This window comes from Poromitra crassiceps (assembly GCF_964638095.1).
Source record: "Poromitra crassiceps genome assembly, chromosome: 2".
Taxonomy (NCBI): Eukaryota; Metazoa; Chordata; class Actinopteri; order Beryciformes; family Melamphaidae; genus Poromitra; species Poromitra crassiceps.
This window is the reverse complement of record NC_139624.1, coordinates 61,080,711-61,108,696: the sequence shown is the minus strand read 5'-3', so window position 1 is coordinate 61,108,696 and position 27,986 is coordinate 61,080,711. Positions and strand designations below refer to the sequence as shown.

Genomic DNA, 27,986 nt, shown 5'->3' with positions numbered 1-27,986 from the left:
CCTAAGGTTTAATGGGGCACAGACAGTAAAATAGCGCATTTTAATCTTCTCGGTTAACCGACAGTTGTCGGCTAATGAGTGTCGGTTGTCGGTCAAGAAAAATTATGATTTTCGACATCCCTACCTCCTATACGGACTTTACACCTCCGACTGTGTACCAGCACACAATTCTAACATCATTGTCAAGTACGCTGATGATACCACCGTGATTGGCCTGATTTCTGATAACAACGAGACAGCCTACAGAGAGGAGGTCCAGCGACTGCTGGGGTGGTGCTCAGACAACAACTTATCTCTTAATACCAGCAAGACCAAAGAGCTCATCATTGACTTCAGGAGGAGGGGTGGTGAACACGCTCCTCTCTTCATCAATGGAGTAATGGTGGAGAGAGTGTCAACCTTTAAGTTCCTGCAGGTGTTCACATGTCAGAGGACGTTTCATGGACTGCCAACACCACTGCGCTGGTGAAGAAAGCACAACAACGGCTTTACTTTCTGAGATCATTAAGAAAGGTAAAGATGGACAAAGACCTGCTCGTTACCTTCTACCGCTGCAGCATCGAAAGTATCATCACGTATGGCATCTCCACATGGTACAACAGCTGCACTGCCGCAGAGAGGAAAGCTCTGCAGCGGGTCATCAACTGCGCCCAGAGAATCATCGGAGCCCAGCTGCCTCCTCTGGACTCGATCTACAGCTCCCGCTGCCTCCGGAGAGCGACCAACATCAGCAGAGACCCCACTCACCCCTGCCATCACTTGTTCTCCCCCCTGCCCTCTGGACGGAGGTACAGGTGCATCCGTGCCTGCACTGCCAGATTAAGGAACAGTTTCTATCCTAGTGCGATATGCCTCCTGAACCAGCCTGCCAACAAACGTCAGACCCGCATCTGACCTGCACTGACACTGCACTGACACTGGCACATTAGTTTATTACTTTATTGTATGCTGCTACATCTGTTTATTGTTTACACATCGCACTTTAATGTCATTTAGTAAGACGCACATGATACGTATTGTGGAGTCTCGTCAGCCTACCCCCTGACAGGTGAGAGCAGGAGGACAGCCAGCCACCACAGTGACGTCAGAGCAGGGGGATCCCAACAGAAACGCTGTCTGGGACGCGTCATCACTGATAGGTACTTCCCCAATTATGTCCTGAATCAGTGGGACCGCTAGCAGCCGGGCGCTGTTAGGAACAGAGCGCCCGGCTGGAACAGATCCCCAATCAGTGGCCCTAGAAAAACAGACGCCGCTCTGAAGCTCACTGTGTGGCCGGTTTTCCTCCAAGGGGAAGCGCTCCTTGCTGTCGGGCGGTAAGTCAGATTTCCACTCCTCTCCCTAAACATTCTCGTGTCATAAAATGATGTTGCCTGACAGACCCTCTCTCCTCTCGTCCACAGGCACGTTACGGGAGCACTTAAACGAGGAACGGAGCCCTGGCTACGTGGTGGGGAGCAAACCCCCTCACTGGCCCCAGGCTAACCCAGCCTACTTTAGTTATATATATTTCATGGACATACCCCGATAAGGGAAGAGTTTTCATTTTGGTGAATAAAACAACGCTTCGGCGTTTAAAACTGTTTTATGTGTCTTGGATTGAATCAGAGTTGCCACAAGTGGTGGAGAATGCAGGCACTCTGATTCAACGCCAACCGCACGCACCATGGAGCAAGCACAGGCTCTGGTGGCCCTAATCCAAAGCCAAACTGACCTACAGCAGGCAGTACACGAACTGATAAAAAAAATAGAGAAAGACGGCTCGACTTCCCGGGCTCCAGGAGATGTCCTCACTAAGCAGACCCCCGACGATGATATCGAGGCATACATGGAGCTCTTCGAAAGAACGGCGGTGCGAGAGGGATGGCCCGCAGCCCACTGGGGAGGCATCATCGCGCCCTTCCTCACGGGCCAGGCACAGAGGGTTTGCCGGGACATGTCCATGGGAGAGGCCCGCGACTTTGTGAAGCTGCGCACCGCCATCCTCGCCAGTTACGGCTACAGCCTTCCTGCTCGCGCACAAAGGTACCATGGCTGGAGGTACACCCCGGACCAACCGCCCCGCTCCCAAGTCGCCGATTTGCTGAGGCTCACCCAGAGTTGGCTCACCTCCACCGGGGAGCCCCCGTGGATAGAACGCCTCGTAATAGACAGATGTATCCGCTCCTTGCCGCCCGACGCCCGAAAATATGCTGCCCAGGTGAGCCCCTCATCGCTGAACGCATTGGTGGCCTTGCTAGAGAACCACCAAGTCAGCGCCGACATGATGCGCCACACGCAGAACGAGCCCCTCCGAAAGCCCGCCATGGCCGACAGACCCAGCCGAGACAGCCGACGCCGGCCACCGCCGCTACAGCCCCCGACCCAGAGGGACCCTCGTGCCCAGGCCGACCGAGTGAGTCGGCAGCTGAGGAGGTGCTATGTCTGCGGACAAGAGGACCACCTCTCCTGGTCCTGCCCCGACCGGGATGTGTCGATGCCTTCCGCCGCCGGAGACGAACCACGGCCCTCCCTCCACACCGGAGGAGGCCCTCGCCAGCAGGCGACACTGCCGGTCCGGGTGGGCCGCATCGACACCCACGCCCTCCTAGACTCCGGTAGTGTGGTGACGCTCGTGCGGGCTGACCTCGTGGAGGTCCTCACTACAGAGACAATGCCGGTGACGTGCGTCCACGGGGACGTGAAGAGCTATCCGGTCAGTTATATACGGGTCCAGACCCCGAAAGGCGACGTAAAAGTAGCCGCCGGCGTGGTGCCCAACCTCCCGGTCCCGCTCCTGATAGGCACCGACTGCCCCCTATTCAGCCGGTACTGGAGTCACGGTCGTCGGCCGGAGAAGCCCCGACGAGAGAAACCGAGGGGAAAAAGGATGGCCCGGCCGCGCCTGGCCTGCCCAGCCTTCCGGCCGGGATCAGACGGACCGCAGTCCGAAACATCAGCCGCGGAAGACGGTCCACCCCGGCCAGCCGAGTCGGACACGCCTCCTCTCGACGAGGACCCTTTCGCGGAGTTTCCGCTCCCGGACGACCCTGGACCTCCGGGCCGCGGAGAGTTTGCCTCGGCCCAGTGGGCCGATCCGAATTTGGAAGCCGGCCGCCGCGCCGTCGCTGGCATCGATGGCCAGCACTGTTCCGGGGTGAGACAAAACTTTCCACAGTTTATTGTTAAACATGGGTTGTTGTATCGAGTCGCCAAAACTCCGGGGGGGGATTTAATAGAACAATTGTTAGTACCAAAAACATACGTATCCAGAGTGTTGTATTTGGCCCACACTCACCAACTGGGGGCCCACTTAGGGGTCCAAAAAACGTATGATAGAGTGCTACGCAGATTCTATTGGCCCGGCATAAAGAAAGCCATTGAACTGTTCTGTCGTTGTTGTGGCGAGTGCCAGAAAACGGCACCCCGGCCAATGTACCGGAACCCACTGATTCCACTGCCAATCATCGAGGTCCCGTTCTCCAGGCTGGCCATGGATATCGTGGGGCCTCTCCCGAAGTCCAGCCGAGGACACCGATACATACTGGTAATAGTGGATTATGCTACTCGTTACCCTGAGGCAATACCTTTACGCACCGCTAATGCCAAAAATGTCGCTCGAGAACTGTTCCTGCTATTTAGCAGAGTGGGAATAGCGGAGCAGGTACTCACAGACCAAGGGTCCTGTTTTATGTCCAGAGTAATGACGGCGTTATACAAATGGCTGAAAATCACCCGTATCAGAACTTCTGTTTATCACCCCCAGACCGATGGACTTGTCGAGAGATTCAACCAAACCCTGAAAAAGATGCTAAAAAAGCTGATTGACGTGGACGGAAAAGATTGGGACCAACTCCTCCCATACGTGCTGTTCGCCATACGGGAGGTGCCACAGGCCTCCACCGGATACTCACCGTTCGAACTCCTCTACGGCCGAAACCCCCGTGGCCTACTCGACCTGGCCAAGGAGGCCTGGGAAAGCCAGCCCTCCCCCCTCCGGAATGTTATCGAACATGTGGAGCGGCTCCAGGAGAGAGCCAAAAAGGTCTGGCCACTGGTACGGAGTCACATGGAGGAAGCCCAGGCAGCCCAGGCGCGCACCTATAACAGGGGAGCCAAACCCCGGCAGTTCCAGGTAGGAGAGAAGGTCCTGGTGCTGGTGCCCAGCCATGACTGCAAATTCCTGGCAAAATGGCAGGGACCATTTGAAGTAACCGAGAAGGTCGGGCCAGTGAATTACCGGGTCTGTCAGCCGGGGAGGAGGAAAGGCCACCAGATATACCACATAAACATTCTGAAGCCATGGCACGACGCCGAGAGACCCGGCCCCCTAGCCCTCCTCACCCTCGCACAACCCAGGCCACCGCAGACGATCCCCGTGGACATCGGACAGGACCTGGGGCCAGAGCAACTACAAGATCTCAAGGAACTCCTAGGAAGGAGTCATGATGTGTTCTCCGAGCTGCCAGGACGGACACACGCTATCCAACACGACATTGAGACGACGCCGGGAAAAGTGGTGCGACAGCGGCCCTACCGCATCCCCGAGGCCCGGAGAGAAGCCATCCGGGGCGAAGTGAAGAAAATGCTCGAGTTGGGCGTAATAGAAGAGTCCCACAGCCCCTGGTCCAGCCCCATTGTCATTGTGCCGAAGCCAGACGGGACGCTTCGGTTTTGCAATGATTTTAGAAAACTGAATGAAATATCCACTTTTGACGCATACCCGATGCCAAGGGTAGATGAATTAATCGAGCGGCTGGGGCCCGCTCGATTCGTGAGCACCCTGGACCTCACCAAAGGCTATTGGCAGGTACCCCTAACCAGACGGGCGAGAGCCAAAACCGCATTCGCGACCCCCGACGGCCTATTTCAATACCGCGTCCTCCCCTTTGGAGTACACGGCGCCCCGGCCACATTTCAGCGACTGATGGACAGAGTCCTCCGGCCCCATCGCGCTTATGCGGCGGCATATCTAGACGATATCGTCATACACAGCAGCAGCTGGGAGCAGCACATGACACAGCTGGAAGCGGTGCTGGGAGCCCTCCGCCGAGCCGGACTCACCGCCAACGCCAAGAAATGTAAATTGGCATGGACAGAGACAAACTACCTGGGATACACCATAGGCCGGGGGTGCGTAAAACCCCAAATAACCAAAGTGGAGAGGATACAAAATTGGCCCCAGCCCAGGACGAAAAAACAAGTAAAATCCTTCCTGGGCCTGATTGCATATTATTTAAAATTTGTAAAAAATTTTGCCACCATAGCAGCCCCGTTGTATGACTTAACGCGCCAGAAGCTGCCCCACCATGTCAAATGGACGGAGGAAACAAACGCCGCATTCTGTGCCCTAAAGGAGGCGCTCTGCCGAGAGCCGGTGCTGATAGCCCCAGACTTCGCTAAGCCATTCATCCTACACACAGACGCCTCAGGAACAGGAATAGGAGCAGTGCTGGCGCAGGTAATAGATGGGGATGAACACCCCGTTACCTTTATAAGTAGAAAATTGCTTAAACATGAGAGAAACTACTCAACCGTAGAGAAGGAATGCCTGGCGGTGAAGTGGGCCATTCATTACCTACGCTACTACCTATGGGGCAGGGTATTCACCCTCATCACGGACCACGCCCCCCTAAAATGGATGGCGACGAACAAGGATAAAAATGAGCGGGTAACGCGGTGGTTCTTGGAACTTCAGAACTATAAGTTCAAAGTGGAACACAAACCAGGAAGAGAGATACCACACGCAGACGCCATGTCACGCCGAGATGAAGCAGGGGAAAGTGAAGCTCCCCGCACTGGCAGCGAGCTTAGGGGGAGGATGTGTGGAGTCTCGTCAGCCTACCCCCTGACAGGTGAGAGCAGGAGGACAGCCAGCCACCACAGTGACGTCAGAGCAGGGGGATCCCAACAGAAACGCTGTCTGGGACGCGTCATCACTGATAGGTACTTCCCCAATTATGTCCTGAATCAGTGGGACCGCTAGCAGCCGGGCGCTGTTAGGAACAGAGCGCCCGGCTGGAACAGATCCCCAATCAGTGGCCCTAGAAAAACAGACGCCGCTCTGAAGCTCACTGTGTGGCCGGTTTTCCTCCAAGGGGAAGCGCTCCTTGCTGTCGGGCGGTAAGTCAGATTTCCACTCCTCTCCCTAAACATTCTCGTGTCATAAAATGATGTTGCCTGACAGACCCTCTCTCCTCTCGTCCACAGGCACGTTACGGGAGCACTTAAACGAGGAACGGAGCCCTGGCTACGTGGTGGGGAGCAAACCCCCTCACTGGCCCCAGGCTAACCCAGCCTACTTTAGTTATATATATTTCATGGACATACCCCGATAAGGGAAGAGTTTTCATTTTGGTGAATAAAACAACGCTTCGGCGTTTAAAACTGTTTTATGTGTCTTGGATTGAATCAGAGTTGCCACAGTATGCTGCACTTTAATGTCCTATGTTATGACGCACATGATACGAATGCTGCCCCTTCTTAATACTTATTTTATTCTATTATCTTGTCTTTTTATCCATTGCATGTGGTATATGTAGGATAAATTTCTTTTAGACTTAGTTACTTTTTTTATTCCTCCTACGTAGCTTGGTACTGCACACAATGAATCTCGTTGTACAAGTTGCAATGACAATAACGTCCGGTTTAGTCAGGAAAGTAGTTCCGGCTATGTATTTGCTTAGAAAATTACAATGTCTCGTAATTTTGCATTATTATTTCATATTGTGGTGAGTACATAAATGTACATAAGAGTAGTACATGTAGGAGCATTTTGGCACTATTGGAATGTGTGTATTTGGTGACTTATCGGGGGTAGGCTAGCGATTCCCACGGACTACCAGTCATTGTGCTAAGCTACTGTAACTAGCAGGAGGGTATGTATCCACTGTTCACACACACACACACACACACACACACACACACACACACACACACACACACACACACACACACACACACACACACACACACACGCGCGCGCACACACACACACACACACACACACACACACACACACCATTCCTACCTGTGTTTCGTCCTGGACCACTCTGTACTGTTCCTTCCAGATGGCCATCTTGGTGGCTTCGTCCTTCCTCAGCGCTCTCTCTTTCTTCAGCTCTGGACTCCAGAACGTCTTGATGGAGTTCATAGAGGAGCTCAGCTTTGACTCCTTCGCCTCCAGCTGCAAGATACCAAAACACACAACACAAACAGATCCAGTGTTTCAGGCAGCCAGTACACACACAGATGCAATTGGAGGCGCAGTGAAATGTGTCCTCCGCGTTTGACCCATCCTGGCTCGTTCCCCTCCATGGTCAGGCCAGGAGGGGTGGGCAGTTGCAGTGGAGCGCCCGCAGACCAACCTCTTCCAACCGCCGCTGGTCAGATGACAATCTTCTGCATGTTTTTAGTGGGGGGTTATACTGTATATGGAGGAAACCCCAGGGGAGCATGGGGAGAACATGCAAACTCCACACAGAAAGGCCCTTTCGACAAGATAGCCCACCTGGGCACTAGGCACCGAAGGCAGCATCCCAGGTGAGAATCGAACCCAGGACCTTCATGCTGTGAATGCACCACTATGACCCCCGTGGTGTGTGTGTGCATGTGTGTGTGTGTGTGTGTGTGTGTGTGTGTGTGTGTGTGTGTGTGTGTGTTAGAGGTCTGCTACCCGATGGTCGGGTAGGGCCTGGGGCCGGTTGCACAAAGCACCTTAAGTTAAGATTTCCCTTAGAGTCCGAGTTAAGATGTCCATCAAATAAAATCGGTTGAACAAAACACCCTTAAATCTTCTCCATAAGGTAATTTTTTTTTAAGGAAAACATAAGGTTTAAATATGCATGCACCGTTTTCAAGGTACTAAATGGCCTTGCCCCTCCCCCGCTAAATGAGTACATCAATCAGAGACCTGTATCTGGATCCACAACCAGAACCACCAGAGCCTCAATTAGAGGCGATTGTGTTATCCCGTACAGGCGCACCACCTTTGGCCAGACAGTTCTGTCTGTCAAGGGTGGCAAACTCTGGAACACAATTCCATCGGCCATAAGGGAATGCTCAACACTAGGCATGTTTAAGGGTCAAGTGAAGAGATGGCTGAAGTCCACTCAACTATGCACACATCAATAGGGTATAGAACAGTATGTTTATACTATATGGATATGTGTGTTGTATCTCTGTATTTATTTATTTTTTCCTCTTATATCTGTCTGAGTAAGTCTTCTATGTAGATCTCACTTTTTAGCTGTATGTTGATCCCAAACTCAGGTTTTAGTATCAGACTGTAATTCCTGTATATTTTGTACTCTGCACTTTTCACTTAGCTATGTAGAGCTATGTAGAGCTCTAACTCAGGTTCTCACTTTGCATTGTGTTTATATTTTAAATATGTTTTGTTGCACTATGTTACTTTTTACCCCTGTTAGGACTATCTCTCTGCATACTTGCACTTTGTATTGTGTTTACATTTTAAATATGTTACTTTTTACCCCTATCAGGACTCTATGCCTGTATCATCTGGCAGGGGGACTAACAATGGAAATCAGTCTTGTGACTGCAATTGTCGTGCATTTACATTTTTTTTAAATGTTCATTAATGTACACCTGTCCCCTATCGAACAAATAAAATGAAATGAAATGAAATGAAATGAAATAAGCACAAGATTTAAGGGTGTTTTGTGCAGCCGATTCTATTTTATGGACACCTTAACTCAGACTCTAAGGGAAATCTTAACTTAAGGTGCTTTGTGCAACCGGCCCCTGGCTTTTAAATAAACAATTGCTCGGGTCTTGTAGGGCTCGTTATGCTCGCTGAAGAAAAAATACATTGTGTCATTGTCAGGCTGGGCAGAGCCAGAGACACACTCCCTCACACACCCTCTCACCTCCTGAAGCTCTGCTGCTCTGTGTCAGAGGCTGGAAGGCAGACACAGACACACACTAGAGGTCCGCTACCTGACCCAAACCCGATGAGACCCGATGGCCAGGTAGGGTGTATACTTTTGCCAACCTACGTGCGTTACTTGAAAGTGCGGCAAGTAAAAAAAATAAAAATGTTAGGCCCGTGCAGGGCTGTGTAGTATGTGTGTGTGTGTGTGTGTGTGTGTGTGTGTGTGTGTGTGTGTGTGCACTTACCTCCCTGCGTAGCAGTTCATTCTCTCTCAGCACCTCTCTTAGTTGCGTCTGTAGATCTGACACGGCACCTTCCCTCACCTGTTAACACACACACACAGACACACACAGACACACACAGACACACACAGACACACACACACACACACACACACACACACAGACAAATCTATTGATTGCTAAAGAAATCAGAGAAAGGAAGATTGCAGAAAAACACCAAACTGCACCACTTTAACTTTCACTTTAACCCTAATGACCTGTTCTACCTTTGGACTGTGCAAAAAATATATATATAAAATAAAATAAAATAAAAACTGGCTCAAAGCAGAGATGGGGACTTGGACTTGAGACTTGGACTTGAGTCGCACTTAAAGGGATAAACCACTTTTTTTGAAGTTTAGCTCATTTGCCACATCCCCCCCACATAGCCAAGATACCCCCTGCCTTTACCAGCATTGTCCAAGCAGTATACAGTGAGATACAGTCGTGAAGTTAGTAATTATCGCCATAGAATGGAGGCCAATGGTATCGCTGTTAAAAATCTGCTAAAACACGCATCTCACGGCGCTGAAATACATGTTCTGCTTCGGGGACTCACCACACGATGAAATATCAATCCAAAATGCACGTACTGTAGCGGTGTCTTTGAAGGAAAATCAAAAAACCAAAACACTAGTCAGCCATCTTTTTCCACCGCATAGCCTGCTACACTAGCTAACGTTAGCTCCCCTAGCTCCTTGCAAAGAACCATGGCTGAAGGAAATATTTCTGGTGAAATTGAAGAGTTTGATATGGAAGTGTGCTAATAAACTCTGACATTCAGGGCTACTTAACGGCATATGAGCCAGACTACAGTGCAGAGGAATTGCGCCGTATGGAAGGAGAGGCAGTTGAACAGGCCACCGGAGACGAACCACAGCCCCGAGGCTGCCCGTCCCGGGGACAAATCCTGCATTGTGCCGCTGCCGCAAATGTGCTCCGATGGATCGCTCTGCTACAGCGAGAGGCCAATTTCTTCTTGAAGAAGTCGCTGAATATACCGAGGAACGAGGCCAAGGCCAGCAGCATCGAGTATGTAATAGCAGAACGTGTAACAATACATTACTATAGACCCCTTATACAGCTTGTCAACATTGAGCTGCGCGCGCATCGTGTAGGCAAAAAGCCTTCAGCCCAGCATTGACAGACAGTGAGAACTGTGTAAAAGCCCCGCTGTCAGGACTGCTCTATGCCCATCTGCAACACACAGTTATATTTTAGTTTTAAAATGCAGTTCTCGGCTTACTACCACAGCTTATCGCCTAGTGATAAGCAATGTTATGCATAGAAATTAACGCTGTTTAATGGGATATGTCTTACAGACCCATACGCACTGGCGCTGTCAATTGGCCAAGCCTAGTGGCCGGCAATACATATCGTGCATTCCTTTATAACTGGGGATAGCGTAGATAATTATTCTGTAACTTGCAAAGATATATTGTTATGTTGATAATGCACACAACTCAATAATGACATTATGTAACGTTACTTGGTCGTTAACTAACCGAGCGATGTGGCTGAGCAGCCTACAGTTTCAGGCAGCTTACCTGATTATGAAGAGCACGACAAAGTCGGGCATTTTTAATGATGTCCTCGTTCCAATCAGTTCAACTCAATAATGACATTATTTAACGTTACTTGGTTGTTAACTAACCGAGCGATGTGGCTGTTACTAGCAGCCTACTACAGTTTACCTGATATGAAATGAGCGAGCACTGCAAAGTCGGGCATTTTTAACGATTTCCTCTTTCGGCTTGCAACCAAAGACACGTGAGGTCTCCAGACCATAGTTCAAGCAGAAGGCCACTCACGCATAATCCGATCATCCCCTGACGACAGTCAAGTTCTAGCATAACGTGGTCAGTCAAAAGTCCTAGTATGACGTCTGCTATGACGTCAAACATGACGTCAGTTAATCCTCATATATATAGCAAGGGTTCTACGTCACCTCTCTCTCTCTGGCCGATCATAGCAGCAGCAGCTCACGGCAGCCCATCTCCCTTGAAGCCGGCCTCCGAAGCGTTGTTTTGCACCAGATCCGCAGACCGAATCAGCACCCACAAGCCTTCTCTACCCGTGGATATTCCCATTCCTGGCATGTCGAGTTCCGAGCCAGAGCAGCCCATGGACTGTGACGGCAGCTTAGTCATCGGTCCCCTGTCCCGGACCGGCCACGGAGCGTACTTGCCTTCCGAGGTGTCTGACGAAGACGTTGGCGAAGCGACCAGACCACAGGCTGCCAGCATAGCCCCCCGCGCGCCACTGCGACGGCCCCGGTAGGAGAGCAGAAGACGAAGCGCCGCGCCGTGGACGCCCAAGAACGCGTGCGAGCGTGCCGGAGGGAGAGGCCGATCGGCGAGGACGTGCGAGAGGCCGCGGGCGAAGACCAGTAGAGGCAGCCGCCCCGAGAGCCGGGAGCCGCTGGGGAAATGCAGGCCGCGGGGCCGCCGCGAGACGCCACGTACTTCCTGGTCACACTGACCTCCAGGCCGCCGGGCAGATTCACGGTGATTGACGGGAACCGGCTTGGAGAAGCGCTGAAGCCGGAGCGCCGTGGCATCTCGGGCACTCTGGGCAGACCGAAAGGTCCATGGGGCGAACGGTTCATTCTGGCGGCAACAGCTGAAATGTAGTGCAATTTGCTTTCCCTTCCAAATCCAGCGACGTAAAATAAATCATTCACGAAAAGAATAAGCACTCCCAGGAATTCATGGACGATAAAAGTTTAACGTTACATGCAGTTAAGCACTCGGCAGTAAAACTCGCATCCATGTAACGTTAATCCATCGGGTGTCCTGTTCTTTCTGTCACGAAGACTATAATCCACCAGATCACATGACGTTTTTCATCAAGTCTTTAATCCACCGTCACACTTCAGGACATCCTCTTAATCCAAAACAGAGTGTGAAAAGTAGCTGTCTCTCTCCTTGTTGTGGTGTTTGTGAAACGGAGGTTCACGGTAACCAGAGACCTTTTATCGTAAAGATGCGACAGCACACAGCCAATCCGCCATTTTGGAGACTAAGCTTCTGCCCCAGCAAGGAGCCGTATTTCAGGCCAAAATGGCCGCAGCGCTGTTTTCAAAAAGGCACTATATACTCTTGCCTTCTCATTCTCAATTATCTTTGCTGTTACACGCAGCTGAGTTTGTTTATTTTCCACCTCTGGGTCCCCAGTGACCCCATGTGACTGATGGTGACTGATAAATTAAATTAGGAAGCTTCTGTGATGATGACAATGATAATTTCTTAACTTTAGCCGATCTGAGGGGGTTTATTTGAACAACAATCTTAAAAAAACAACTCCACTATCACCCCCCTTCCTGGAGCCCGACGACACCTTCATAATACCAGACTCGCTCTGTTAGTCGTCTCGGACATGGACGAGGGGACGTTAGGTTTCATAGTGGACGGACATGACCTAGGGGTGGCGTTCGGAGGACTTAAGGGCAGGAAGGTGTACCCCGCAGTGAGCGCCGTGTGGGGACACTGCGAAATACGAATCCGGTACATAAACGGACTCGATCCGGATCCCCTCCCTCTGATGGACCTGTGCAGGCGCTCCGTGCGGGCGGCTCTAGGAAGGGACCGCCTGAGCGGAATCCACGGACTGCCCCTGCCCGCCTCTCTCAAGAGCTACCTGCTCTACCAAGGACGGGGTTAACGACCACAGCACACCGAGCATACCCCGGAGGACCAGTCACCCGTGGACGCGAAAGGACCCATGAGGAAAGTATCAGTACTTCAGCATTTAAACGGGCAATCTACCAGTCCAGTAAAATCAATTAAATTCAAAAAAAAAAAAAAAAACTTTATTAGTCCCGCAAAGGGCAATTTAAGGCATGAATACTGCAAACAAGCTGTACTCTGTACACATCCAAAAACAATACAAAAAACAAGACAATAAATACAATAAATGACACTGATAAAGCAAGATCCCTGATTACAGTGTATCCAACACCACAAAGGAATATAGGTGTCAGATCAATACAAATTAATTTCAGTCAATACAATCCAAGTGCATATTAGACTTGTTCAAGGGTTCAAATCAAAAGGTCAAGGTACAGACCTAGTCTAGATAAACTGACCACTTCTCGTACTGTGGCTGTTCACCAGTCGAATGGCCTCTGGAACCAAACCAAACTTCCTTCTGCTTGTTTCGCAGGCAGGCTGTCTAAAGCGCTTTCCTGATGGCATTAAGTCAAAACAGACATGAAGGACATGCGTGGAGTCATTGATTACCTCGTGCGCTTTCTTGAGCACTCGTGCACTACTAAACTGTACTAGGGATCTTTGTGTTTTGCCTATAATGCCTATAATCAGACGTATTCTCATCTCTTTAATACTCCGTCTGCCCGCAACGGCCCGCCCCACCAAACAGAAATACTGTCTTACATTGCTCTGAAAACACCACATGTACCGTAGGTGTCCCTCGTGCTTTGACTAAATAAAGCGAAGCTGACTGACAAGTTATTCGGCCTGTGACCTGACTATTCTACCCAGCGGGCATCTCAGCCTGCCTATTTCCGACGCCTAAGCGGAAATCGCTTTCTGGCAAATGGCCAGCGGGAGTCACAATAATAATAATAATAATTATAATTATAATAATAATAATTACAACAATAATAATAATAACCACGCAAGGGGCCATTCTAACACCCCTGGCCCACGGAGCTTGTCTGAGCATCAGCTAGAATGAGTGTTACTGCATAACTTCGGACCGAAGCCAGACGGCCCAGGGAATGCTGACGTCTTTCCGTGTTAAGCTACCCGGTCTTAATACACCACTTCCTGTTCTTAACGAATTTCAAAGTAAAATGCCTCTGGCATTTCTTCAGAAGCAGAATCAGAATGACTTTAATGATCCCCGAGGGGAAATCGGGACAGGTTACAGTAGCTCGCTCACAGTACACACATAGCTTAAAATAAAATAAACAGTAGTAAATGCAACGCAAATGCAATATTAAGCAATAAGCAGGAAAAAAAAAAAAAAAACACAACATAGCATAGAATAACTAGTAAATGCGCTAGAAGCAAAAATAAGTGGAATGTCTAAGTAGCAAAATACAAAATACGTCAGGTAAGTATACATTCCGTGTCAATTATCATTATTGCACCCTGGACTATATTAAGTCGGCTTGCCCTATACGCCACACGTGGCTCAGCCAGGCACAGTTAACCTATCGGCTGGCTCAGTCTCAGGGAGACTGAGCGTCTCCGAGGTGCTCTTTAAGAGAGGCCTTAAATAGACCAATGGCCACAGGCAGGAATGATTTCCTGTGCCTCTCCGTACTGCATCTAGGTGGAATCAGTCTCTCACTGAACGTACTCCTGTGTTCGACTAGCACGCCGTGGAGTGGGCGCGAGTCATTGTTCATGATGGAGCGTAGCCTGGACAACGTTCTCTTCTCTGACACCGCAGTCAGAGAGCCCCGCTGCCCCAGCACACAATAGCATACAGGAAGGCACTAGCCCCCTTCTGCCCTTTCTCGTTCATGGCTCACTACGTCAAGCTCAGGCCTCGGACCGGCCCCTCGGCTCCCCTGCTCCTCATCGCACCCTGTCACCACATGACAAGGTCCCGGTTCACCCTGCACCTCAAGCAGACGCTCCAGCAATGCAACCTCCCGACGAAGGACTACTCCAGCCACTCCTTCAGGATCGGAGCGGCCACCTCGGCCGCCGAGCAAGGAGTGCCCTCCGCCTCCCTCCAGCAAATGGGCCGCTGGCCCTCATCTGCATTCTCCAGCTACATCCGCCCGGAGCAGGCGGCCATACTGGCGGCCCAAAGAACCCTCCTCCCTTAATCGGTGAGCATGGCAACAAACAGTGTCCCGGACTTTAAAATGTCTCGTTGGTGGCGGCTCCCCGTAAGCATGGCGCCCAGTAAGGCGCAGTAAATTCCCCGGCTCATTTTTGGGGGGATAGAGTCGGAGAAAGTCAGGGTAGTTGCGCCAAGGCAGCCAAGTAGGCCAAGCCGGGAAGCGCCAAGCTAAACTTTAATGTACCAAGATCGAAGGCCCGACCGAGTTGGGAGCGCCAGCCGCAAATAGCTGTAAGTCGCTAAAAAGGTCGAAGGCCGGAAAAGTACAATCGCGAAGCGCCAAGGCGGCCAGGTAGGCCAGGCTGGGAAGCGCTATTGCGAGGTGCCCGACCGAGTTGGGAGCGCCAGCCGCAAATAGCTGTAAGTCGCTAAAAAGGTCGAAGGCAGGAAAAGCACGTACCAAGGCCCGACCGAGTTGGGAGCGCCAGCCGCAAATAGCTGTAAGTCGCTAAAAAGGTCGAAGGCCGGAAAAGTACAATCGCGAAGCGCCAAGGCGGCCAGGTAGGCCAAGCTGGGAAGCGCTGTCGCAAGGTGCCCGACCGAGTTGGGAGCGCCAGCCGCAAATAGCTGTAAGTCGCTAAAAAGGTCGAAGGCAGGAAAAGCATGTACCAAGAACGAAGGCCCGACCGAGTTGGGAGCGCCAGCCGCAAATAGCTGTAAGTCGCTAAAAAGGTCGAAGGCCGGAAAGTACGATCGCGAAGCGCCAAGGCGGCCAGGTAGGCCAAGCTGGGAAGCGCTATCGCGAGGTGCCCGACCGAGTTGGGAGCGCCAGCCGCAAATAGCTGTAAGTCGCAAAAAAGGTCGAAGGCCGGAAAAGTGCAATCAACTACTGGCGCCTGCAGATCTCAATTAACCTCCGGTAATCAGATCTTCCTTTTGGGGGATCTCCTAGCCTATGCAGGCGCCCTCCTCTGCCTCAAGAGCAGCGCCACTGGCCAATGGAGTCAAGCGCCAAAGCATTTGCCATGCATGCCGATTGCTAAATAAAGTTTGTCTAATCCTACCAACTGGCCTCTCCTGATTGAAGTGAGGTCTCCAGACCATAGTTCAAGCAGAAGGCCACTCACGCATAATCCGATCATCCCCTGACGACAGTCAAGTTCTAGCATAACGTGGTCAGTCAAAAGTCCTAGTATGACGTCTGCTATGACGTCAAACATGACGTCAGTTAATCCTCATATATATAGCAAGGGTTCTACGTCACCTCTCTCTCTCTGGCCGATCATAGCAGCAGCAGCTCACGGCAGCCCATCTCCCTTGAAGCCGGCCTCCGAAGCGTTGTTTTGCCCCACCCACCTCCCCAGTCCGCCACCAACGAGTCTTGACTCCTGATCCCCCACGGGGGGGGGGATCTCCTAGCCTATGCAGGCGCCCTCCTCTGCCTCAAGAGCAGCGCCACTGGCCAATGGAGTCAAGCGCCAAAGCATTTGCCATGCATGCCGATTGCTAAATAAAGTTTGTCTAATCCTACCAACTGGCCTCTCCTGATTGAACTACGGTTAGCATTAAAAGCAGTATGAGTTGACGGGATTCGGTAAAACTGTAGTCCTTGCTTTGTTGATAGTGTAACAGACTGTTCAGTGAATTGTGTTGTGTTCTATTGCGTGTGTGCGAGGCTGTGTACAGTATGTTCCCTCGAGTTGCGTAGAACAGGATATGTGGGGAAAAGCTTGTTATAACCTTACAGCCTGGCTCTATCGTTTATTATTTTATTAACCAAGTGTGAATAGGCGGACCCGAATACTCTGCTACAATAGCTTTCCGATTCTGGCATCGCACTGCACAACACGAAGACATATCTAGCTCGAATAGTTTTCGGACCACTGGAAAACTACTTGACAGGGCTGCGCGGAGTCTGTCTTTCTGCTTCCGTCTTGCGTATCTGACGCTGCTTGTTGTCATTGTGACGTAGGCGTATAAGGGGTCTATACTGTTTTGGTCTTAGAAGAGTGAATAAATTAAATAATTATGTGATGATGATTTTCATAGCGATGATACGTGTAACAATTCGTAACTTTACTGTTTTGGTGTTAGAAGAGTGGCGTCTGGGAATAAATTAAATAATTATGTGATGATGTTTTTCATAGCGATACAATGATACGTGTAACAATCCGTTACTATACTGTTTTGGAGTTAGAGTGGCATCTGGGAATAAATTAAATAATTATGTGATGATGTTTTTCATAGCGATACAATGATACGTGTAACAATCCGTTACTATACTGTTTTGGAGTTAGAGTGGCATCTGGGAATAAATTAAATAATTATGTGATTATTTTTTATAGCGATACAATGATACGTGTAACAATCCGTTACTATACTGTTTTGGAGTTAGAGTGGCATCTGGGAATAAATTAAATAATTATGTGATGATGTTTTTCATAGCGATACAATGATACGTGTAACAATCCGTTACTATACTGTTTTGGAGTTAGAGTGGCATCTGGGAATAAATTAAATAATTATGTGATTATTTTTTTATAGCGATACAACGATACGTGTAACAATAACAATACGTTACTATACTGTTTTGGTGTCTGTGTAACGTTTGTCCTGATAGCTTGCAGTAGATTATGATGATAACCAATCGTTTCTACTATTTAGCAGAACATTTGTATGTAACATCAAACGTTACACTGAAAATAGGCGTGCCGTTCGTTCTAATGTTTTTTCTGTTTGTTTTTGTTTTTTTGCTGACAGTGTCGCCTATTCTACACGGCGAGAGAGGGAGGCATCGTCCTATTGTTTTGCCAGCGTGTGCAGTGCAGGCGATCCATATACCCTTCACCTGATTGATAATACCGTGGCTTCCAGCAAACAATCCATGACAGAAGAAGTATTTGAACTCTTCAAGATTCAAGATTCAAGATTCAAGATTTTTATTGTCACTCCGTAGTACAAGTATCACGTGTGAAATTCTTGTGCTGTAGGCTCCGTTACAACATAGTGCAAAAAATAAAAGATATATAAATAAAAAACAAGAGGCAACAAGCAATAAAGCAGTAAGACATGCCACAGACAGTGGCGTATTCACTGCCCATAGTGCAAATGGCATGAACATACTTTAAACATAATTAAACATAATAACATTCTGTTAGGTGCAAATAGCGTATACCTAATTAAACATACTATTGAACATTAGTCATACATAATGGTAGCATCTACAGTGCGGTACAGTACGGCTACTACACTATTTGTATATGTTAAGGAGTCTCGTGGCCTGTGAGGAGAAACTGTCCCTCAAGCGATTTGTGCGTGCTCTTGGGACCCTGTATCTCCTCCCTGAGGGTAGCAGGGAGAACAGACTGTTGTGGGGGTGGTTTGTGTCTTTGATGATCTTCAGGGACCTCCTGAGGCACTGCTGGTTGTACAGATCTTGCAGTTCTGGCAGCTCACATCCTGTTACGTGCTGGGCCACGCGCCTCACCCTTCTTAGCGCCCTGCGGTCCATGGTGGTGCAGTTCCCATACCAGGTGGTGAAGCAGCCAGTCAGCAGGCTTTCAATGGTGCCTCTGTAGAAGTCCCTGAGGATTTTTGGCCTTAGCCCGAATTTCTTCAGGCGCCTGAGTCCGTGTAGTCGCTGTTGGGCCTTTTTGACAACAGTGGCGGTGTGGTTGGCCCATGTCAGGTCCTGGTGGATATTGACTCCCAGGTACTTGAAGCTGTCCACCCTTTCCACCACTGTGTCGTTGATGGTGATTGGGGGGTGTGCGCCCCCCCCCCCCCCCTTCTGTAGTCTACAATGACCTCCTTTGTCTTGGAGACGTTCAGAGAGAGGTGGTTGTCCTGGCACCATTGTTCCAGGGCCTCCACCTCCTCTCTGTAGGCTGTCTCGTCGCTCCTGGAGATCCGCCCCACGACCGCTGTGTCGTTTGCAAACTTCACGATGGTGTTCGAAGTTTGAGTCGCCACGCAGTCGTGGGTGTAGAGGTCATACCAGAAGGGGCTGGAGACGCACCCCTGTGGCGCTCCTATGCTGATGGTCAGTGGGGAGGAGGTGAGGTTGCCAACTTTCACCACCTGGCAGCGGTCTGTTAGAAAGTCCAGGATCCAGTCACACATCGCTTTGCTTAGTCCCAGATCCTTGAGTTTGCTTACCAGCCTGGAGGGTACTATGGTGTTGAATGCTGAGCTGTAGTCCACGAAGAGCATTCTCACATAGGTGTCCTTCCCCTCCAGGTGGGAGAGGGCATCTTAGAATTAGGCATACATTTTTCATTATCTGTAGGCTACATCTTGGACAATGCACATTAGAACTCTTTGAACTATGCTTTTTGAACATCCATTTGTCATTGTACATAGTGTTTACATATTGTCAGAACTTGTATTACAATTTCAAATATATGTTGCTTGTAGTTTGGTTATTTGCCACTTTAATCAGTCATGCCGGTATGGGGTTGTAAAAGCTGCAGCCAGGTTGATATTTACATTAGATGCAGTGGATTAGAGGTCTTTGAGCAGTTATTGCTGGCATCTATTCATTCTGCACCTGCATCAATACTTACTGTGTTAACCAAAGAAACGCAAACGTTTTACTGTTGTAAAAATAAAGTATAAACACATGGGATGCAGAGCTGTTGATTTTCACACCAACCTATAAAATGTCTTCATTACATAAATTTGTAATAGAAATCCTACTGCATTTTCTAAGACAGTGGTTCTCAAACTTTTCATGTCAAGGACCCCTAAACGGTGCCAAATTAGACCACTGACCCTCATTTGATAAGATTATGTCCGAGAGCACCCCATCTGATAAGATTTTTGCTTTAGATGTTTTATTACAGAAAGTGTATGAAACCCATGACCAAAATAGCCACATTCTGTCATTGTGTTACTTATGGATTGAATTCACATCTGAATGAAAACTGAATGATTTCAAATCCTTGACTTGCTGTGGTAAGTGATGGAAAAAAAAGATCTATATATATATAACTTTATAATTCACAAATTGAAATTGATGATATATGCCAAGTCCTGGAAAGTGAAAATGTAGACAGCGAGGGAGGCTGGCCAGCGATGATGGTGAAAAGACAAGACAGGTAAAATCAAGCATTTTAAAACGAAATCAAAATGAATAAAATATGTACATTGCAGCTATCGACATAGAGCTGTAGATTTTTATTGCAAGCAGTTTTCCCTCAATCTTTTCCGACTCTGAGCTGTCTCCGTGGCAAGAAAAGAACGTTGATAGTCCTCTTTGAAATTAGTACTGCAAACTCGCAGGGGACAGTCCCAGCTAATGCAGCCCTATGCTAATGCTAGCTACCTAGGCTAGCCATAGCACTCAATCTTTTGGGAAACTAGAACGACCGCAACGCGGACTTATGCCTCCGCCATTAGTTCATTTTGGAGTCCAAATCGCCATTTGAGGCAAATTGGAAGAGATTCCGTCAACGCGCTCCTGTGATGTTGCATTACAGAGCTTGGACATTGGGTGTGTGAGAGGTCACAGTGACCTTGAACTTTGACCACCAGAATGTAATCAGTTCATCCTTGAGTCGAAGTCGATGTTTGAGACAAGTTTGATTAAATTCCGTCAAGGCATTCCTGAGATATCGCGTTAACAAGCTTGAAAATGGCGTTCGAGAGGTCACAGTGACCTTGACCTTTGACCTTTGACCACCAAAATCTAATCAGTTCATCCTTGAGTCCAAGTCGATGTTTGAGACAAGTTTGATTAAATTCCGTCAAGGCATTCCTGAGATATTGCGTTAACAAGCTTGAAAATGGCGTTTGAGAGGTCACAGTGACCTTGACCTTTGACCTTTGACCACCAAAATCTAATCAGATCATCCTTGAGTCTAAGTCGATGTTTGAGGCAAATTTGATGAAATTCCGTCCAGGCGTTCCTCAGATATCGCGTTAACAAACATCGTACGGACGTACGGCCGTACGTACGGACGGACAACCCGGATCCATAATGCCTCCGGCCTGGCTATCGCCGGCGGAGGCATAACAATGCGAGATAAGCGCTTTGCCCGTTTCCTCTGCTTCTCTCCTCTTCTTCGCCATGCACGAGCTAACTACACATTTAACCCTTGCCATTATCGTTTGATGAACAAACGAAGTCAAGTTGAGTAGTAGCAAGATTGCGTGAATAATGTTGGTTTTTAGCCAGCGCCCCCAGGGCCTTCTTCTTCTTCTTCTTCTTCTTCTATTGTTTTATGGCGGTTGGTAATCAGCTTTTTGTGCATTACCGCCACCTACTGGAGTTTGCCCCCAGGGCCTGCGGGCTGGGCGTGGACTGGAAAACTACGAGCCCAGTGCATTGTGGGAAGTGGAGGATTTCTGCCTCCCGCAACCGCCCCGGACCCCCCCCCCCCCCCCCCACCCCACAGAGTGGGTTTTGTTTGATTTCTCTGTGTAGAAACGACCAATTTTAAAAGTTTCAACGCATTCCAACTCCATAGGTGCGTTACATTTAATAGATCTTCATATTCACCACGGTAAAGCCATCCTCTAAGGATTTGGGACTGCACACTTCAGAAAGAGACTAACTGTGATTAAATGCCAGCTGGGTCCTGTTAAATGACAGGTGGTGCCCCTAGGTTAATCCTTATTAACACGTTCACTGCCAATGACGAGTTGACTCGTCAAAAAAAATCCAACGGTTGACTGCCAATGACGAGTTGACTCGTCAAAAAAATTGACGGTGGGACGTGCATCTAACCCTTTTACATCTCCTATATAAATATGGGAGCCACCGAACGTGTACAACCCATTCCACCGACCCACTAAGTGGCGACAGTGCTCTCCAGACTAGAGGAAGCCAAGCAAAAAGCAGCGTGAGGAAGCCATTCTCATGAAAATGGATTGGCGAAAACGCTTTCGCTTTCGTGCTGGGAGCTGGCGGTGGGGGATTGCAAATTTGCATAATAGATTATGGGTGCAACACACTTTGAAACACCTTTGAAACACCAGCAGAAAGCCCAGAATCGCAAGCAGCTTCATTCCAGCTGAGCTCACAACCGAAAACGAACGAGCCTCATTCTCATACTGTAGGCGAAAACGCTTTCGCGCTGGTGCACACGGGCGCACAACGGTGGGGGGTTCCAAAAATAGACTGGGTGCAAAACACACGTTGAAACACGCAGCATAAAGCCTAGAATCGCACAAAGCTTCATCAAAGCTCTCAACCGAAAACCCAAGAAACGAGCAGCCCCATCCAGACTCGCCGACGAGGGGGCCGCCAGGGAGGGAGGCTGCTCAAACTCGCAGCAGCAGCAGCAGAAACTCGCTTGTGACAAACGCTGCTGAAAGCCACCAGAGACACGCCCACGGAGGGATGAGTTTGAAGGAGAGGGGGTTCAGAACTATATTGTTTAGATGTCTGATGTCTCACTGATGCCAAAAATAAATGGTTAAAGTGACTGTTCTGCCTGTTTGATTGAATTTCACAAAACTGCGATTATCTCAGCTTTCAGTCTCAGACGCTGAAACCATGCTGTACTCGACGGCTAATATCTACATAACTACTAACTCTACAAACTAACTCTTTTAGACAGAGAAAGCACACATTCTATTAGTACTTTTGAGATATTTTGTGTTCACAAAGTCCAAGCAGAAAATAATCCTCGGCTCTTGTAAGATGAGCCAGAATCCTCAAAAAAAAACTTTGGCAGAAGCTACCTACAGTAAAAAAAAAAACGGCTGGCAGTGAATGTGTTAAGGATTACATATTTGATAATTAATAATTTGATGAAATATTAATAATTTTCGGATTATTAACATTTTATTTTACCCAGCTTAGTTTAATCCAAATAACGAGCACTACACCACTCATGTGGGAAAAAAAATTCATGTGATCATTACTGTAGTTCACGCCAGAGCCATAATAGGAGAGTTGCAACATCTCCATTCACTCCAATGGACCCGTTTTTAGCGCGAGCCCTTTAACAGTGCAAGGCATCATGGGTAATCGCTTACTGTGGCTAATGTTAGGGGCTAGTTAGTTATGTTACATGGCAGTAACACGCCACTGAATGACCAAATTTATATAACTTTTAACCATTTAGAGTAACACTGTTTACATACGGACCACCAACGTTAGTTAGTTGTTTATAACATGGCTATATTTATAACGTTCTCTATCTCTGATACACTGAAAATACTGCCTGACTGTCATACAAAAAAAGAAAGAGAGGTTGGGAGGCGGGCCATAGCGTCTCTGTCGATGATTTGATTTGACAGTTCTGATCAGCTGGAGTTGGCGTTGGCCAATCCTGGCGTGTTCCTCCCCCAAATCGAGTGTGTTCTGGCGCTAAGCGAGTGGGTTCCGGGACAACCAGGCTCTCTGAGACACGAGACACTTACGTTAACTTAAGCAATGTGAGTTTAACAAACCAGTTACATGTCCTCTGCATTCTACATCAAATGAAGACATTACTGTTTGTTGTACTAGGAATTCTGCAAGGGTACAAGGGACTATAGGCGGCCATCTTGCCTGCAGAATTTTCAAATCAAGGAGAATACCGTTTTGCCAGAAATCTGGGAGGGTAAGTGCCCCTTTAAGGGTCCTTGATGTGAACAAGTTTGAGAACCACTGGTTTAAGAGATGCTGACTTGGAGAAAGTCACACCCACACTCACCTGTCTCATGGAGTGGGGCACTGTTGCTGCCTGGGACGGCTGGACCTGCAGCTCCCCCCCAAACACTATTGCGTCGCTGGGTATGGCTCCTCCACCACCTCCCCCTCCTCCGGTGTTAATATTAGGACTGCTCCCCATGACGGCCCCCCGCACCCCGTAGGGCATCCTGGCCCCAGCCCTGCCCAGGGTCATGGTGCTCTTGGCTTGGGAGGGGTTCAGCCCGCTGCCCATGCTCCCGGTGAAGCCCGGCAGGTCGTCACCCGTGTCATTGAAGTACAAAGGAGCAGTCATGGCGTAGGCAGCGTTCAGAGACTGAATGTTCTCCATGGACAGGGTTTTACTGGAGCCTGTGAGCCCGGCGGCGGAGCCGCTGCCACTGTTTCGCCGGTGCGCGAGGTGCGGGGAGCGGGGGAGGCGGGGCGAGCGCCCGGGGCTACCGGACACTGAGCCGTTACCGTTGGAGCCAACGGTGTCCAGCTTGGAGACGGAGCGGGAGCTACTGTACATGGTGAGAGAATACGGGCCGTGTGTCAAAGAAAGAAACGAGTGTCCGAATCAAATCAAGGAATCGAGTGAATCAAAAATACTAATTTCGGATCCACAAAATCAGCTGTGGCCTGAGAAAGATCCTTTGGAAAAGGTTGGAGAAGTGCTGTTCTGTAGTGACAAGCTGGTCATTGCAGCAACATTGCACAAAAAGACAGAAAGAAGAAATAATCAGGTAACAAATCGCAAAATTCCAGTCAGTCTTCTACTGTCGTCTCTCTTGACTTGAAATATCCTGATTCAGTGTTGACATAGCTGTGTGATCAAGGCCTTTACAACACCGTCACTGTAATCCATGGGCTTTGTTGTGAGCAGTAATCAATAGGACATTCCTACAGGCAGATAATTAATCCACAGGGCTTGGGGATGATGGATGGCCTGGGGACGATGGATCACCTGGAGAGAGAGGAGAGGGAAATAGACAAAATGAGACTTAGAGGTAACTAAGGTATATTGTTCTTTAGGCACACGACAATACACTGACTTTTCACCAAGTTCTGTTTTTGATCCACCTAACATTGTGCAATGAGAAGATTGGTTTCCCCTGTGTGTCCAGTATGGTTCACTGCTGTGCCTGTGCCTGCAGACACTTGTGAAAACTTGCAAAAACAGTGTGCAATTTAGCGGCCAGTTTCAAGTAAAAACAGACTGACTGTCAGTGCAGTTTAGCGGACAGTTCAAAGTAAAACAACTACACAGCAGACAACCAATATAAATCATCTCATGAGTGAGATTAACGTCAGTGTGTTCCTCTGTACAGATGAATGCTGGGAACTGACATTACCTGCATAGCAAGTGGGAAGGGAAAAGCAGCTTCATTGGCACACGACTCACACATCCTATGCATAGTATTGACATTATGTGTAAAGCATAAATTATTCACATGGTTTGGATATATTGCTGCATGCTACCACATTTGTCTGTTGTCTCTCTCCCTCTGTCTCTCTCAATGTAGGTCATGAGTGCGAAACTATTTGCTCTCTCACTCTACTTGGCTCAATCACACATGTGTTGCACACACACACACACACACACACATATACACACACACACACACACACACACACACACACACACACACACACACACACACACAGAAATAAGGAAATAGCTTCATATTGGCTGATATTTTCACATTCCATAGACTGTAGAGAAAGAAAATCGATTCCCCTCCCCGTTGTTATTTTTTGTTCTCGCTTAAACTGAATGTTTTATGGTCACTCAAGATTCTCTGGAAGACTTTTTGGCTTGGTTCGAGCCATGAAACTCGTTATATTTGGATTTATCGAAATGTCTATGTAGAAAATGGATGCGGAACTTACTTCCGGGGCAAATTACGTCACGAAAAGTCACGTCACTGTTGAGCTCTATAGAGAAAAAGGCTTTGCCTGTGTGTATGTATACAAACTGTATCACAGCCAACAGCACCAGCTGATGTGTGTATCTGATCACACAGGCTACGTAATCCTATTGCAAAAGAATATATACAGTATATTGCTTCAGAGGTCAAAGGTCAGGATCAGCTGGTAGGGATTCAGAGTATTGCTCAAGGGTACTTCAGCAGGGCGGATGCCTTGACTCAGGGCTTGATCTAGGCCTAGGGTCATTATGGGGGGAATCCAAATTCTGAATTTACCATTTTAATTTTAATTTTGGGGTTAGGATCGAGACCTTATCTAATAACCTTATCTGGCTTCATCACAATGATAACTTTCTGTTGGATATACATCACTCCTGGATCTGAACCCAAATCCAACTAGAGGGATCATTGTAGCATCTGACTGATACAACCTTGGCAATAAATGAGGGAATAAAAAAGACAATTTAAAACTCTTTTTTAAATGAAAATAAAGATGCTTTTTTTCCCCTTCAGAGCAAAAAAATAAATATGAAATTATATATAAGATAAAAAATGTATTATATACTTTTTTTTAACTCTCAGACAGCCTCTACGACGTTTCTCAAAGTGAAAACCAAGTTGTGAGGTGATGTAAGGTTCTCAAGCAAGACCGACCCCCCCCCCCCCCTCCCTCCCCACACACAAACACACACACACACACACACACACACACACACACACACACACACACACACACACACACACCTTCAAAACACCCCAATCGAAAACTGAATTATTTCTCTCTACAATTAGAGCTGCAACGATTAATCGATTAATCGATTAGTTGATCGACAGAAAATTAATCGACAACTATTTTGATAATCGATTAATCGTTTTGAGTACAATTTTAAGAGAAAAGGTCTAAATTCTCTGATTCGAGCTTCTTAAATGTGAATATTTTCTGGTTTCTTTACTCCTGTGTGACAGTAAACTGATATTATCTTTGAGTTGTGGACAAAACACGCTCTCAAATGTCTCAAAGACATTTGAGGGCGTCATCTTGGGCTTTGGGAAACACTGATCGTCATTTGCTACCATTTTCTGACATTTTATAGACCAAACAACTAATCGATTAATCGAGAAAATAATCGACAGATTAATCGATTATGTATTAATTAATACACAGGACAAGATGTTACTATCCCTTGTGCCAAAATCCGAGGAAAAACACATTTAGAAGCCCAATCCAGAATAAAACAAGCTAACAGGCTAACAAACTAATAAACAAGACACAAATCACCAGTTACCTACCCTAGCCAACAGCAGTATGAAGCATGTCATTGGGGTTTTCAAGTGGGCACCTTCCTTCACCGACGTTTCGTTAAGTTAGGCCCACGACACCTCAAGAAGGCTTAACGGTGTAATCCAGCGTCCTGGAAACACCCCCCTCCATGCTACCACCGCACAACTGCATATTACCTCACTATCTAAGCCTAGCTATCCAGGTCGATTCGGTATGACATTCCTGACTACACCACCACTGTCAATGATTCAGCCCTGTTGATGCGGACCGTTAATCATGACCACCAACAAACAATCCCTAACTACACCACCACTGTCAATGATTCAGCCCTGTTGATGCGGACCGTTAATCATGACCAACAAACAATCCCTAACTACACCACCACCGTCAATGAAAATAATCGTTAGTTGCAGCCCTATTTACAATTATGAAATCATTTAGGTTACTACAATTAGATCTTGACCATTAGGATTACTTTGATCAATTTCAGCCAAATTATGGAAAATTCGGCAATATTTCATGTTTTACAGTTGATTTTTTTAATGACCAAATTCCACGATCCTGTCTGTTTTTTCTGTTTTGCGGAAATCATATGGCCCTACTTGAGCCCACGTTGTCCAGTTGAAGGACGGTCTCTCATAACGCGAGGTCACCCGGCTGCCCCCATACACAACAATGTGACATCGTGAATGGCTGATGGTGGGCAATGTCGTCCCAAAGTTCAGCAGCAGCCCACGTTCCCCAGAGCAACAAGTGAGGCAACAGTGTTGAACATCAGCTGCCATTTCTCTGCTCATAGAAAATTAATGGATTTGGTGGCGGGTTTCTCCAGTTGGTGTGAATACATGGTGGAGATGTCAGTATATCCTCCAGTGTCTCCTTACTTTTATAATAGAGAATATGTATGATGTATATCTCCCATCTTTAATGCCACTCACTACTGTGCTACCAATTAAGCTTCTCTGGACTCAATACGCCACTGCAGGCGCGGACTGCAACACCGGGCGCTTCGGGCAGATGCCCGGTGGCCTGGCATGACATGGCCTGCAAAAAAATATATATATTTTTTTTAAATATCGATACTTCGCGTCCAAATATCGATACAATATCGTCAGGCAAAATATCGCGATACTATGGTGTATCGATTTTTCCCCCCACCCCTAGTAAACAGCGGTGCTCTGAGCAGCGCTCTGAGCGGGGAGTGCGCCCCCGGTTTACGGAGCTCCGCCTCGCG

General features: G+C 48.2%; 1 protein-coding gene across 1 annotated transcript in view; it reads right to left on the bottom strand.

Moving 5' to 3' along the window:
• The window catches only part of LOC310772426 (ELKS/Rab6-interacting/CAST family member 1-like), a gene marked incomplete at both ends in the record, with an annotated part of 472,647 nt that extends 448,576 nt beyond the window's left edge, over positions 1-24,071 (bottom strand). Inside the window, 3 exons of the mRNA XM_083632236.1 lie at positions 7,010-7,165; positions 9,118-9,195; positions 23,565-24,071. Coding sequence (XP_083488362.1) covers positions 7,010-7,165; positions 9,118-9,195; positions 23,565-24,071 — 741 coding nt within the window. The remainder of the gene's footprint in view (positions 1-7,009; positions 7,166-9,117; positions 9,196-23,564) is intronic.
• Positions 24,072-27,986: the final 3,915 nt, after the last annotated feature.